Raw genomic sequence first — 16,402 nt, 5'->3', positions numbered from 1 at the left:
CAGATCGGTTCCCTTGTTTACACGCCATTAACTGTCTGCGCGCCACTCCCTGCTCAATCTCGCTGGAGAACATCAGATCCATGGCGCGAAAAAACTTCCTTATGTCCTTTAGGACCTCATTATTGGCTGCCATTAGGGGCCTCACCCAGTGTTTCGCCCCGCCTTCGAGATGGCCAATCACAAATGCTACCCTCGATTCCTCATCAGGAAAATCATCAAACTGCAGATTGAGGGCATATTGCATCTCTGTCCTAAAGGCTTGATAGTTCCTGGGATCACCCCCAAACTTCTGCACCAGTCCTGGCACCTTCCTCGAGAGCTGGGTGGCTTTTCCCTTTTCTGCATCCTGAGCCCTCCTCTCCTCAAGCCTAGCCGTTTGCAGAGCTAACTGGACCTCCAACATCCTGTACCTTTCTTCCAGGCTTGGACTGGCTGCAGCTGCTCCCCCATCTCCAGCTCCGGCTGGGTTGCTCATGATGCCTCTCCTTGCACAAGCTGCTTTCAGAGACTGTCAGATTGCTGTGATGGGATAATGAGCTGCTTGTGCGTAAAAGCTTGATCCCTCAGAGATTACTCAGTGTAGTAAATCTCTGCCTTGAGCGGAGCCCTTTGCCATGGCTCCGTCAGTCGCTGGTAGAATCTGACAGTGGGCGCCTGCGGAAACGTTTCCAACATAAAAGCTGTTTAACGGAAACGCGTCTCCTGGATTCTCTGCGTGACAGCTTCCGGCGACGGATGGGGGTCCCTAAAGAGGGTCCTGATACCTCCTCACTGTTCTCACTGGAAGTATCCCAGAGCCTCCCCTCCGACTCCCTTTCCCTTGGAGCTCCTGCTCCCCCCCTACTGGTTCCCTCTTCTGCTGCAGTGTCTTTGGTATTCTCCGGGAGCCTTTCCACCACCTGTTCTTCCGATGGCAGTTCCCTGACAGTTAGCTACCAGAGAACAACAATCAGTTAATTATCAACTCAGCAAGAGCTCAGAGTGCTCTCCTTGGTTTTAAGATACCTCTGTGGAAAAACCCCATGTTAAATCTTTTCACCAATACACATTTAGGCATTCACATTATACGTAACATAACTTAATGAGGGTTACAAATACAAAGTAGACAAAATATCCACATGACATTGACCTTTCCTTTCCAATGCAGAGCAAGTATACAGTTCTTTACACTTACCATGCTTCATGTTTATATTTTTTAATTTTCTTTTTCTTCTTTTTAAATTATTCAGTGTATAACAACCAAACAAACAAGGAAAAAGATACCAAAACAAAATCACAACTTACCCCTCTCATGTTGTTTCATGTTTGTATTCACAAGTTTAGAAACACTGGGTTTGATAGAGCCGAGGAACTACCGTATTTTTTGCACCATAACACTCACTTTTTTCCTCCTAGAAAGTAAGGGGAAATGTCTGTGCGTGTTATGGAGGAAATGCCTATGTGTGGCATGCCTACGGATTTTCCTCCTCTAAAAACTACGTGCGTGTTATGGTCGGGTGCATGTTATAGAGCGAAAAATACGGTAAATAAGGCACTCTGGTGTTTAAGGAAAAGGGGAAGGCAGAGTTAACAAGATGCAGTAAAAAAAATCATTGACATGAAAATAGTCCTTAGTCACTACATATTGCTAGAAGAGACTGTTCACACACAAAAGCAGAAAAGCCCATCCAATTTTTAAAGGGCACTTTTATCAGTAGTTGAATGGTTTCTCTCTCTTGTTGAACCATTCAGGAATGAAGAAATCAGATGAGGAGTAAAGGGCAGATAGAAAATAAAGTTAAAATGGTATAAAATATAATACAATGTGAAACTGGTATTTCAAAACATTGTTTTCCTATTGTTTTTGTAGAGGCAGTGTAGTGTAATGGTTAAGGTGCCAGGCTAGGACTGAGAAGACTCAGGTTCAAATTTCCATGAAACTCACTAGGCAACTTTAGCTCTCATTCTTGCCTACTTTGCAGGACTGTTGTGATGAATAACACTGGAAAGGAGAGGGAGCTATGTATACTGCCTTGAATTTCCTAGGTACAGAGTATAAATGGAATGAATGAATGAATGTAACCCATCCATCCCAAGGACCGGAAATCAGTAAACACTTGTGAATTAAGACCAATTATATTTAAGAAGTGTCATACTTTGATGATCAAAAACATAAAAGGGAAATACATAACAACAAACCATGATTGCATGTGATATTATGTGCCTTACTTCGAAATGTGGGGAAGGACACTCTTTCATATAATCTGAGCAATTATATATATATATATATATATATATATATATATATATATATATGCATATATGCGCTTCCTCTTTTCAGGTGATTCTAACTTCAGGCAAATGTGTTTTTTGTTTGTTGGCTTGTTTTTGCTTCATAAGCAGTTTTCTGAACCTTAATTTGTTTTGAGTTGTAATGCTGTCAGCTGAGTGTAGGAATTGTAGATCTCGCCATAAAAGCTCTGCCTTACAGCCACCTGGCTGAACATGAACCAAATATAGATGCTAGCTGCATTTTCACAAGGATCCAGGTCTGCTTCCTGCCTTTTTTGTTGTTTCCTCCTTGAATAATAATAATAATAATAATAATAATAATAATAATAATAAAAATAAATTTTTATTTGTACCCCGCCCTCCCCAGCCAGAGCTCAGGGCGACTAACATCATAAAACTAAGGCAGCATACAAAGAACATCAGAACATAAAAACAGGCAATCAATTAGTTAAAATACATCTTAAAATTAGTTCAGAGCAAATTAAAATCTGGACAGATGGCAGTCCGCTGGTAAAATTGAGAGTGGTTAACATTCTCCAGGACCAACTGTTACCACTGGTCTTATAAAGGACCTGTGAGCAGTCTAGGAGGCCTCTTTAATGCTTGTTCTTATACAGAAAGAAAAGAATCAGACTGAACCCCTACCAAAGGCCTAGCAGAGCAGCTCCGTCTTGCAGGCCCTGCGGAAAGATGTCAAATCCCGCAGGGCCCTGGTCTCTTGTGAGAGAGCATTCCACCAGGCCGGGGCCACAGCCAAAAAGGCCCTGGCTCTGGTCGAGGCAAGTCTAATCTCCCTGGGGCCTGGGATCTTCAGGGTGTTATTATTTGCAGACCTTAAGGTCCTCCGTGGGGCATACCAGGAGAGGTAGGAGGGTCCTAGGCCGTATGCATGCAGAATCCTTTCCATGTACATTCCTCATAAGAGTTTCTACAGCTGCTGCAAGAGGCAGCTGAAATTTGACTCTCACCATGAATTTCATTCAATGCCAGGCTGCAACAAGAGAACTTCAAAGAACTCCGAGATACTCTGTCCTCTTCACCAGAGCAGCAGAGAAACACTTCACAAGGAATTGCAGTCACAGGGCTGACTTTCCCACGAACCTTAACTTAAAAAAATAAATAGCAGGAAGGTATATAATTTTGACATCTTTTGCCTCAGGTGCAGAAATGTCTAAAATAACCTGTGCTTCTGTATGTGGGCTGCATACACATTCCTGGCTTAAAATGAAGCTGGTTTGTTGGTTTTTCTCAATTCAGGTGGAAGCTGGTTTTTGGGAAAATGCCTCAAAACACAGTATTTCATAAGGAACAGCAACATAGATATGGATTATGGCTAACATTGTATATATACTGCTTCCCAAACCAGTGACGGGAGTACCCTGGATACAGAATAAATTACTTGGGAGGAAGGCTGCACACACACTATATAATAATAATTTTGTTATTTGTACCCCGCCCATCTGACTGGATTGCCCCACCCACTCTGGACGGCTTCCAACATATAGAAAAACATAATAAAATACATTCCATCATACAGGATCTTGGAAGCACCACTGGCAAACCTCCCTTCAAAAGGTGGAGATCACAAAGCTAGCCATACTCAGATTCTTTTTCACAAAGGGCGGCAAATATGTTCCAGCAGCCTTAAGGGTTTTCAACGCAAAACCCATTTCCCAACTCTTGTATGCTGCAAATGTCTGGCATAATGGGGACCTGCCATAGCTAGATGGCTTTCAGGCAAAATTTCTGCTGCAGGTACCCAACTGTGTCCCCAACTCCATACTTCTGTTAGAAGCTGGTGAATGCCCAATTTCAACTATAGCGTGGTGGACTGCCCTAAAACATTGGCTCAGGATTTCAGTGTTTGATCTAGGGAAGGGTTTGTGCCAACACCTCACCAATGAGGAATTTGTAAGCAAATGGCAGAAAACCATGGCTAGAAAAGCCACCTCTATCGGTCTGTCACCCCCCCCCCAACTGTATTACCTGGGTCATGAAGGCGCCCTAAAGACGTTAAAGCAAAGATTATGGGATAATGCACACAGTGACATGCGATCTCAATCACACACAGTCTGTAGTCCGCTGGCAGTAGGAGTACAATATGGGCATGTCTTTAAGTTAACATCTTACATTAAAAACCTGACAGTACCAAATTATTGAAGGCTTTTCACCAAAGCCAGACTAAACGTATTTCCTTCTGCAGTGTTGGATGGCAGGTTGAGAGGAGTTCCCTTCCAGGACAGACTTTGCTCGTGTGCTCAAGACATTGATTCCATAAAACATATTTTGTTGCACTGTGCAAAATATGAGCAAGCCAGGGCTGAACTGATACTACCCTTGCTGGTACCTTTCCCTATTGGAAGACCGGACAAATGCTAGAACATTAGCAGTGGCAAAGTTTTTAGCAGTGGTTTCAAGAACCAATGATCCCTATATTCTGAACAAAATGCTTGTTCAACCTGGAGGTAGGCTGTATGAATTGTGTATTGCTTTGTAACGATTTGTTGGGTCTCTGGACCGTAATAAAGGTTAATGATAATAAAATACCTATTTAAAGGACATGGTTTTGCCAAAAGAATCCTGGGAACTGTAGTTCAGTTGCTCACAGAGGTACAATTAGCAGCACCCTTAATGCACTACAGCTCCCAGGATTTTGTACAGTGTGTGCTTTGAATGTATGGTTACGCTGCCTAAGTCTCGTGGCATTCAGTAGGGCTCACTTCTCAGCAGACATACATAGGATTGTGCTCTAATGCTGATCCTAGGTAATATTTATTTTTGTAACCAAATTAATAACTGGAATTGCTTACAGAAATTTGGCCACTGGCATTGTGCTGAAACGACACATCCTATGCTAAACAGAGCGAGACAAGCCTTGCACTGTCTCATCTGTATACAAGTAATTTTGCCCAGATGTTTAGGTGTGTGTTTGAATATGTTTGCTGAGACAAAAACCTTTTTCACTGAGGCCCCCACCTTGTCAACAGCCATGGGCAGGCATTAGTTTAACATTTCCCACAGGTTGGTTGCATCACAAGTTTCTCTCCAAAATATTTGTGCTCTTTCCATGCTACCGCTGCTGCTGCTAACATTTTTTGTTGTTTTGCTTTTGCTTTTCTGATTGATTTTAGGGCCCACAAGGACCCCAGGGGCCTGTTGGATTTCCTGGACCAAAGGGACCTCCTGTAAGTATTTTCTCAAAATAAATGCAATGCTTATTCAGCAAATGGGATGCAGAAATAAAGACTGGTTGTTAAGCACAATCAGAAGTGTTTGTGAAGTACAATGGCCAGAAGATTCCTTACTCCAATTCCAGTCTTTGGGTTGCCAGCTTTTCATATATTCTCTCTTGTAGATGGATACTTAACGATCCCTGGGCATCCTTGCACAGAATGGCAGAACGATCTAAACCCCCTTTGTGCAAGGCTGGTGGGGTGGACAGTTGGATTGAGTAGAGACATCCCTCCATCTAGTCTTGTTGGCTTCTCTATCTGCTGCCAGATCTGATGCAGAGCTCCCTCTTCCATCTGGCCAAGAGGCTTTTGGGGGCAGGGATCCCAAGATGCCCCGGCTGCTATCATATGACAGCATTGGCCCAATTTGAACCTGATCACTGTGCCAGCTCCCAGCTGCCCCTCATCCACTTTCCAGCCCACCAGGGCTGCAGACATGGCAGTAGCCCCGCCACTCCATAAAGCCCCACCAGGCTGTGGAGAGACTTAGGAATGCTCCCTATGCCCCACTGAATTTAAAGGTTCTTGCCTTTCCAAGGTTTGCAGCTTGTGTTATTTGTGCACAGTTGCTCCTCAAGAAAGATCAGCTCAGAGCGGCTCAATAGTGCTTTTCCTGGTACAGTGGTACCTCAGGTTGCAGACGCTTCAGGTTACATACGCTTCAGGTTACAGACTCTGCTAACCCAGAAATAGTACCTCGGGTTAAGAACTTTGCTTCAGGATGAGAACAGAAATCATGCGGCGATGGCGCGGTGGCAGCAGGAGGCCCCATTAGCTAAAGTGGTACCTCCGGTTAAGAACAGTTTCAGGTTAAGAACAGACCTCCAGAACAAATTAAGTTCTTAACCCGAGGTACCACTGTATATGAAGTAGGTAAAACTGTTTAGCAAGTAATGTAGCTGCCACCAACCTGCTGCTACAATGAAACAAACATTAAAGGCAAAAGTGTTTGCTGGGAAATCTGATAACAATGATAGGACATGTCTGGGAACAAACAACTGAAGCTGTATAAATAAATTAAAAAATCAAAAGCGTATATAAGGTGAGTTTCTGTTCTGTGCGGCTACAGTGTATTAAAAAGTGTGCTATATGACTCCTGCTTTTCCTGCAACCTTAGCTGAAATGCGTTTTTCCTCATTCTGTGTAACATAACCTTGACAATGCAATTTGTAGCCTTCATTGTGCACACCTGGTTTGCTGCTGAAAATTTTGTGCAAGCTCTCAACAAGGCAGTTTGCAGGGTAAAGACGTTCATTGAAAACTTGTCATCATCCCAACCAGGTGGCAGCCGCTTTAGTATCTGCAGAATGTTTTTCTCTGTAGGGATGACCAGATGCCACTAGAGGTCTCTCTCCATCTTGCGTCAACCCCAGTCCCAAAAGGAAAGAAAAACGCTGAAGTTAATGGGAAAGTTATATCCACTATTGGCAGACTATTACCAAAACAAGTGTACGACATGCACTAACTGGGTTATTGTCTTTAAAATGTTGCATTCATAAATGGAACTGAAGTATCCACGAGCCTGGAATAATGTAGAGGCTTTCAAAGGTTTTAGGGTCCCATTTACCTTAGTGGAATTGATCAGCTCCAATGGAATCAATGGCTGCACTGCTTGTTTCTGCCTAATACTACCCTTCGGCCTTTGAGCTTCGCTTGTAGACCAGGTTTGTCCTGGTGTGCAGAATGTACTGAACCTGAAATCATATGGATCCAGCATCCCTTGCTCTTATTATCCTTGCTTGACAGAATGTCACATGGAGACGTAACCTCCCAGCTTCACTTTTATTAACTCCCACTCTAGGGATCTATATGTCCATCACTACATTGCAGAGCAAAAATCTGCGTTTGCCCTATGGAACCAAAGTGGGTGGGTGGCGGGAGCAATTAGGGGGTGGGAGTGGAGAAGGGGCTGTCAGGAAAATCTTTAAAAAAGCTCCTAAAAAGCTCTCTTTCCAAAGCTCCTAAAACAGATTTTTATTGCAAAGAAAGAAAGAACGGCCAGAGTTCCATTATGGCATGCTGGTGTATAACATGTTCAGATGTCATCAACCACCCTTGGTTCCGTGCATAATGTTGGGGTGGTTTTTTTTTGCATTTGTTTTGCATATTTTAATATCACAGACCCCCACCCTTATCGTACTGATAAATTCCATAAGTTTTCATTTTTAAAACAGTTTCTATCAAATTGGGGTTGAGCGAAGTACAATTTTCAAAGATACCAGCATTCTTGTGAATTAGGATTGCCTTAGGAGAAATCGTTGTGCAATTGGGGAGAGGTAATAAATTAATGAGGAGCAGGCAGCAGAAATGTACTATTTTGTCTCTTTTGGATGAGAGGGCACCAGGGTTTTTCTGGTACCTTCTTTACTGTTTGACTTATTTACAGATACAGAAGTAGGTCACATTAGAAGCTATGGGCCCACACAACTGGCAGCACACAAAGGCACAGAATGTGCATTAGATTCCTTAAGGAAGCAATTGCTCAGACCCCCTGCAGCCCCTTGCCCTAGATGCTTCCAGTCCAGCTAAACTCCAACCCCAAGAAACACCCTCGGGCTCTCTGATTCACTCTCTCTGCCTTCCCATCCAAGATACAACAACGCTGTGCCTGTGTTGCATTGGCTAAAGGGTGTTCCCTTCCAAAGGCAGACAAGAGAGAGAGAGAGATTTCCAGTCATTAACTCCCATTCAGCAAATATTAACTGAACATCCCTGACCATGAGCAGTCAGCTTAATAATGGTTGGCCACTCAGCCGGCATTCACGATGGGATGCTTAAAAGCCAGCTTGTCAGATTGGAGCTATCACAGAGATTGCTAGACTTGGTTAGCATCTGCTTCTCAGAGCTATAGTTTGATTGCTTATGTTTCCCATTGCAGGGTCCGCCAGGAAAGGATGGCTTGCCTGGACACCCAGGGCAGAGGGGTGAAACTGTAAGTGCATTATTTGTTTTTCTTCGATATGGTGTTTTGCTTGGTTTTTAGTACACTGCTCATTCCTCTTGGATAGAACTTGACACTTGGCAATCAACATGAACCTGGAATCCTAATCCCAGCTACAAAGCAAGGCTGGATTAACCAGTAAGCGCAATAAGCACACACTTAGGGTATCAAGGGAAGAGGGGGCACCGTGTTTATTTTTCATTGCCAGATTTATCATGGACCATATTGCTATTATTACTATAGTGCAGCTGAACCAGGTTCCTAAAAAAGGCTCCCACGATAAATGAAAATATTACATAGACACACACACACATACACACATATATAATAAAATAGTAATAACAGAGGTAATAATATAGATCAATGATATATTTTGAATTAGATATATATGGTGGCACCAAAATCTTCTAAGTGCTTAGGGCTTCTAAAGGTCTTAATCCAGCCCTGTTGCAAAGCAAGGAGGTGGCTGTGATTTCCAGTGAAGACCTGAGCAGGTTGTGCAGAAGATGCTTAATCCTTTCTCCAGGCTGTTTCCCCCCACAATGTAACAAATGTTTATGTTGCAGATATTAATATTGCATAGTTTGAAGTGACTGGAGGCATAAGAACTGGCTCCTTTCGGAAAAAATCATCGTCCCAGCTCATAAAAATATTATTCAAATTTTTACTGGCAGAATCTTCAAAACAAAACATAAGCATCAAAGATACAACCAAAACATCCATACAATGACTTGTGCTGTCCAGCACAGGCTCAGCATCTTACAAAATATGAAATAATCCAAATAGATCTATAAGCAAAGATATATATATCTCTCTCCTCAGCCTCCGTTCCACCCTCCATTGTCTTAGGCTGTTTAGTCTCCCTTCAGGAGAGCTTCATTTACATTCTTGCTCCATGGAGTTTGGGAGAACAAGACTCAATGGCCACTCCCTTTTAAAATGGAGATTTGCAGCCCAATACCTTCATCACATGATCTAAGGTTACAACACTCATAGGTTAGCTACCAGAGAACAACAATCAGTTAATTATCAACTCAGCAAGAGCTCAGAGTGCTCTCCTTGGCTTTAATATAGCTCTGTGGAAAAACCCCACGTCAAACCTTTTCACCAATACACATTTAAGCATTCTCATTTCAGTGTCCATGAAACTGTTATACTTAACAAAAAAGGGATTGGAGAAGATCAATTGCTCAGCGAAAGCTGCACAGCTCCTTTTCTGCCCATGGCGTCTTCAGTGCAGATTGCACTCTGTACCTGCCAGCAGTGGAGGTCTGTCAATTCCTTGTTGGCTGCTAAATGCCTGGGACTGCTCTTGGAAGGTCACAGTGCAGCTTTGCTGAAGTAGCAGCTTTGAGTGAGCATTAGTGCAGAGGATCCTCTGGCTCCCGGCAATTCTCAGGGGGCCGTTTGCTTCTTTTGCAAAAACTTTTCCTTAAAAGGATCATCAAGACATTCAATGTGCCTTCAAACATGCCTTAGGGAGTCTTTGTGTGCTTTCCCCCTCTTTTTATATATAATCCATCACTTTGTAGCATTGCTGAGCTCTTTTAAATGTGCGGCTCGCCACTCTGCTGCAGGAGAGCATCCATCTTGCAGCACTGTCTCCAGTTGTATTTGCACCAAATATCTCAGAGGTGCTGCTGGATTTTGCCCACAGCAAAATTTCAAGGCCAATTTGGATGCCCCTACACTGGTGAAACATGCAATGAATTTTGTGGGGTGGAACTAGAAGGGCTTTGATGAGACCAATGAAATTTCTCTTGAGATAATTCCTCTCATTCCTACTTGGGGTAGGTAGAAAACAGTTAAACAAGCTGTTGGTCCCCTTTTATAAAGGAGGGAAGAGGGGGGAAATCAACATCTTGATTTCTCATCTCAGTTACTACCTCCGTTTGGTATTCCTTCCATGCCTTTAAGGCATCATCTACCTGTCGGTCCCAGTCTGATTTTAAGTGTATCTATGTATAGCTGTTCTTGCTTGTCTGCTCTTAACACATCTGTGCGGATGTCTGCAACATATATTTGAACTGAATCTGAGCAATATCATTTGTGCAATCACAGCCCCCTAATCAGTTTTGCAGAAAGTGCGACCTGCGAATGCTGCCACTTTGAACCGCACTAGCGGAGGAGCCAAGCTCGCAATGATTGGAAATGATAGATCTTTGAAAGAGTCTTCAATATTTTACATTCAAGTGTGCGCAGTAATAACAGAAATGGCAGTCTTTATTCTTGGGGGAAAGACGATTCCCCTGACACCGTGCTTCATGCTTCTCATCTCTTCAGCAGTTAAAAGCCGTTTGTGATGTGCAGAAGTGTCAGTATTAGTAACAATTGTCTGCTTTGTTTCTTAGGGTTTCCAAGGCAAGACTGGCCCCCCGGGTCCTGGTGGCGTGGTTGGACCTCAGGTATGATGTTTCTGCCTAACTTTAGCTTTACCAAATGTGGAGGGAGCCTTTAGTTTGGCCATGCCTGTCCCACAGCAACCTCTTTCAAGCTGACCCATGACACAGTCTACCAATGGGGTGGATGTTCAGACCAAGACTGTTTTTGCCTTGTGCCCACATGTGCCCCCAAGGAAGTCTGTTTTGTCACTATTCCATGTGGAGTTTTAAATGGGGAGGAAATACACAGATTTATTTTTTGAAATTACTGTTGTTTTATTAAAGTAAGAAATGGTAGCTGCTACTTATGAGATGGTCCAAGGCAGGCATAGGCAACCTTCGGCCCTCCAGATGTTTTGGCCTACAACTCTCATGATCCCTAGCTAACAGGACCAGTGCTCAGGTATGATGGGAATTGTAGTCCAAAACATCTGGAGGGCCAAAGGTTGCCTATGCCTGGTCCAAGGTATCCCTCCCTCCCTCCCTCCCTCCCTCCCTCCCTCCCTCCCTCCCTCCTTTTCTTTCTTTCTTTCTTTCTTTCTTTCTTTCTCTCTCTCTCTCTCTCTCTCTCTTTCTTTCTCTTTTTCTCTTTCTCTCCTCTCTCTCTTTGTTCAACAGGATAAAGCTGCTAAGAGCAGCTTCAAAGTGTGGCACCTGCCACACTGGATAAAAAATGCTTTTTTATCACACATCATGATGTGCTGTCACTTCCTGGGTAACTGTTTTTTATCTTGTATTTTTATGTCATGAGCTGCCCTGAGATCTATAAATGAAGTACGATAGAAATTTTTAAATAATAATAATAATAATAGAGAAGATGGCTGTCCCCATGTATTAATGGTGACAGCCATCTTCTATTCTGCACAATGTTGTTTTGTACACCCCATTTTATGTACAGTTACACAGTAAGATCTGTGTGGCCACTCCTTGGAGCATGTTATAAAGCATGTTTATCCCTTGCAGCAAACTGTGAGGCAGAGAATGTGTTTGATTGAAGCCAGTGCTTGCAGTAAATCACAGATCTGTCCCATGGTGTGTCCTGGTTCAAGAGTTGGGACTGAGACAGGGTGGACTTGCTTTGGAGCAAGTCCCCTGAAACAGATGAGGTTTGCATGTTTATCAGAAATTCGCCTGAAAAGAAATCTGTGGGATCTGTAAATCATGGGAAACCCTGCTCACATTAGTGGACAAGTTTCCAAAACGTACCACGGGATTGTTAGCAACCCTACGAGAGATTATGGAAGGTTCGTGGAGACCTATACATGCTCAGTTTAGGAGGTCAGAGTCAGACTTGTCCTTCTACAAATGGAAGGGAGCCTTTAATTTGTGGAAGGCACTTCTATCTAGTAGTAGCTCCCTCTGGAGGGAGGACCATGGGAAGTCAATTTACCCTGACTTGCCCTTTTTCCAGAAGCATACCATGCTATTTATATGATGTTCAAGAGTTTCTCCAACCCTTCCAGACCAGGGCTGCAGGGAAAAGGAAGAAATGCCCACCTCCCCCTCCCCCCAAAAAAACCACCTTCCACCCTTCCTTCTGTAGAAGGGTGCCATGAACTTCCTTCAACTTATGGGAACTCTGGATCCAACCCATAGTATTTTTTTTAGGAATCACAGAGTGTGGCTTGACTAGAAATGCTATTGCAACAAGCTCTTAAAGAAAAGCTTTTAGGTGGCCAGACCTCTCTGAGTTTCTCTCTACTCTGGTTTAACTACAGGAGTCGTATGAATCATTTTTGTTGTGTTTCTTCCAACACTTCAGTGAAGTGAAACAGCGGGCATCTTACTGAGTGCCCATTTTATCTGAATTACCGTGTGTCTCCTTCTCGACTTTTATTAAGCTTAATTTCCAATGCCTGACCAGGCTGCCTTTGAATGTTAGGAAAGGTAACTGAAATCCCATCTCAGGACTGGTATATTGTGCATTTGCTTTCTTTGCCAGGGTTTTTAATTTATTTGTATGGTATTAGCATTTTATTTTCTTTCTTTTTAAAAAGAAAAATAGCCCGTTGCTTTCTGTCACCAGGAAAAATATATATGCATTGCACCATGTACAGCCAAACTTAGAAGGAGCTTGCACATGAATTTGTATCATGAACACCATTATCATTCTGTGTTGATGTTTCTGATTTTTATCTTTAAATAGGAGTAATGGAAATGTAGTGGCAAAACACGGTGTTAAATTTCCTTTAAACTAATGTCTTACAGAGTGCTTAGTACACTTTGGAATCAATGGCATTTGTTTCTGCTTTGCTTCCAAATGTATATCTGAGGGCAGTGAGCTGAATTGGGATTGCCTCATCAGAATCCAAGCAAGGACTATTAATCAGGGTTTTGCAGTGTTACTTGATGGAGTCCTTCCCAGATAAGAGAGAGCCTGCATAATTAGCTAGGCTTCCTATTACCCCAAGACAATAGAAACAATATATCTCCGCACACTTCCTCGTAACTGTACACCAGTTTGCCAACTTGCCGGACCAATGGCAACACAGAATCATAGCCTTGTAGAGTTCAAAGGGTCATCTAGCCCAGCCCCCTGCAATGCAGGAATCCCAACAGAAGCAACCATGAAAGATGGCCATCCAACCTCTGCTTTGACACCTCCACTGAAGGACAGTTCACCACCTCCCGAGGGAGACCGTTTGACTGTCTAACAGCGCTTACCGTCAGAAAGTTCTTCCTGGTGTTTTGTCAGAACTCGAAGCCAATGCTATTAGCCACATTTGCTGGACACTTGGGCCATGTGCATCAGAAAGGAAGGGTGTAGACCACTCACCACCACATGAAGAATGGCAGAAACTGGGATGTGGAGTTTCCAGTGAGCAGGAAAGGCGCCACAGCGCTAAAGACTCATCTCCTCTCAAATTCTTACCATTCAGCAATCACAGCTAGATATGGACAGAACAGCCCATCTCTGTTCTGTGCCAGTACCTTTGGGAATTGGTCCAACTTACCTGTTTTCTTTCTTTCTTTTTAAAAAATATTTTTATTAGTTTTTACATGAAATTTCCAAAAAAACATACAACATATTTTCTTATCTTATTAGGTGTTTTGGACTTCCATCAACCACATCTGAAGATTTTTCAATCTTTATCACTTAATCTGCATTTCATTAATTTTACTATTACTTTTAATAGTCCTTCACTAATAATTCTCTTCATACTTTCCTCTGCAATATTTCACATAGTCCTCCTTACAAAACTTCTTGCAGTCCTACTAGCGTAATCTGTTGATTACAATTGCTTTTCAAATAGTTCACAAATTTACTCCAGTCCTGTGAGAATCTCTTATCCCTAAGGTTTCGAATCCTTCCTGTCATCTTGTCTAATTCTGCATAGTCCATTAATTTCATCTGCCATTCCTCTTTCGTCGGTAATTCTTCTTGTTTCCATTTCTGTGCCAATAGTACTCTTGATGCCATTACTGCATATAAAAACAGTTTATTATCCTGTCTATTAATATCCTCCCCTACAATGCCAAGTAGAAATGCTTCTGGGTTTTTTTATATAAATGTATATTTCAACATCTTTTTCATCTCATAATATATCATTTCCCAGAAGCTTTTCAGTTTCTTACATTCCCACCACATGTGATAAAAATATCCTTCTTTTTCTTTACATTTCCAACATTTATTACTTATTTTATACATTTTGGCTAATTTCACTGGTGTAATATACCTGTTTTCATGCAGATTTTAAAGTGAAAATCCTAAAACATAACAATAATCCCATGGTACAAACTTGATAACATACTTAATGAGATGGCCCAAGGGTTGCCTTCTGCCTTCTTCATTTCCGAAAACAGCATTTCAGAACTAGTAACTTCAGTGCCATGTGGCTGAAAGCCCCTTTAAAATGCTTGGTGGAAGCGCAATCCCTTCCTAGGGCACTATATGCAATTTTTTTGGCCACTGATATATGCATTTTGTGCATATTATTTGACCGGAGAACTGCGTTGCAAAATTTCAAAGGTTGGCTGCGTTGCAAAATTTCAAAGGTTGGTTGGTTTGTGCATTATTTCAGAAGGTGCAAATTAGGAAGACTCACCTTTGAATCTCATTTCTCCCCTATCCCATCATAGCACTACCACGTCCTGACCATTTTGGGAGTAGGATGCTATCGTGGTACAACTGTGTTTGGAGATCTTAAATGCTGAAGGCCATTTGAACATGGCAAGAAAATTGGTTATCTGTATTCCTCTTGGAAGTGGAGGTCAAGGAATATGTCAGTGGCATGGGATAATTAATGCTGTTCCTTTGGTTTCTTAGGGCCCCACTGGTGAGACTGGCCCAATAGGTGAGAGAGGTCATCCTGGTCCTCCAGGCCCACCAGGTGAACAAGGTCTTCCAGGGGCTGCTGGGAAAGAAGGTGCTAAGGTATCAGTGCTTGCGTGTGCACTTGCGTTGGATGCATGAAAACACACTAATATCTTCTTGTGTGTTGATCTGAATGGGCAGTTTGCCACAGCTTCAGAGATACACATGGGATTTGTTACTTCACTTCAGATCTAACTTTGTTGAGTGGTGGGTAGTGGCAGACCTACATTCTTGGGACCCCTTGGCAACCAGCAATGAGGTCTAGCTAGCCACTGTTGTCTTCTTCAGTGGGGTTGTTCCATGACAGATCACCATACCATCACAATGTCTGTGCTACTGACTCTCAAATCCTGGGATGGAAATATATGCAACAACAAAATCTGTCAATTTGACTCAAATCAATGCAACTCAGATTAGGTCTACTAGACCCCCGAGATTTAAGCAAAGGAGACAAAATTAGCTTCTGGGGGCTCTCTGGGATTAGGGGCCATGAAGCTTAAGTTTCATTAGTTTTATAGTAGATCCGCCCCGGGTGGTGGGAATTAGTGCAGGGAATGGCCTTCAACACTGGAAGAATGATGCTCCCTAGCATCCAAATGGGTCTACATTCTAATGGTCCGAAATTTCCAATAGTGGCAAGTGCAGTTAATGAAGCTGCATGGGTGCACTGAAGATTGAGACTGTGTGCTTAGGAGTGCCGAACCTTACGTAAAAGGTAAGCTAGCATTGGATTGATTATGGCTGAGATGAAAAGTCATGTAACTGCTTCTTTGATCAAAAGAACAATGATAAACAAGTTCAGGAAGAGAGTTTACTCACAAAAGTCAATGCCTTAGCATATGTTCACGTCTCCGATCTTTATTGGTTAGTAAAAGAAAGAACATCAGCTCTTTTAAATTTGACAGGATTTTCAGAACTTGCCATGTGAGTGGATGCAGAATCTCATTGCCATTAAAATCCAGCATATGTGAGAAATCATGGCTGAACTGCTGCAATTTGTTTTTGATCTGTTTCCTTAGGGTGATCCAGGTCCTCAAGGCATCTCTGGGAAAGATGGACCTCCAGGACTCCGTGGTTTCCCAGGTGAAAGAGGCCTGCCAGGAGCTCAGGTACAGTATTAGGGATGTGTTCCCAACCCCATTTTCATGGGGTTAAGTCCTCAGTAGAAGGGATGCGGGTGGCGCTGTGGGTTAAACCACAGAGCCTAGGACTTGCTGATCAGAAGGTCGGGGGTTCGAATCCCCGTGACGGGGTGAGCTCC

General features: G+C 42.8%; 1 protein-coding gene across 4 annotated transcripts in view; it reads left to right on the top strand.

The window, feature by feature from the left end:
• COL11A1 (collagen type XI alpha 1 chain) overlaps positions 1-16,402 on the top strand; it is a 270,407-nt gene that overhangs the window by 177,507 nt on the left and 76,498 nt on the right. For all 4 annotated transcript variants that reach the window (XM_079981011.1, XM_079981009.1, XM_079981010.1 and 1 more), the window contains 5 exons: positions 5,403-5,456; positions 8,383-8,436; positions 10,797-10,850; positions 15,094-15,201; positions 16,161-16,250. In XM_079981011.1, the coding sequence (XP_079837137.1) occupies positions 5,403-5,456; positions 8,383-8,436; positions 10,797-10,850; positions 15,094-15,201; positions 16,161-16,250 (360 nt within the window). The remainder of the gene's footprint in view (positions 1-5,402; positions 5,457-8,382; positions 8,437-10,796; positions 10,851-15,093; positions 15,202-16,160; positions 16,251-16,402) is intronic.

The sequence above is a fragment of the Podarcis cretensis genome, assembly GCF_951804945.1.
Source record: "Podarcis cretensis genome assembly, chromosome: 6".
Lineage (NCBI taxonomy): Eukaryota > Metazoa > Chordata > Lepidosauria > Squamata > Lacertidae > Podarcis > Podarcis cretensis.
Note: the sequence above shows the minus strand (reverse complement) of the source record. Positions and strands in the feature narration are given on the sequence as shown.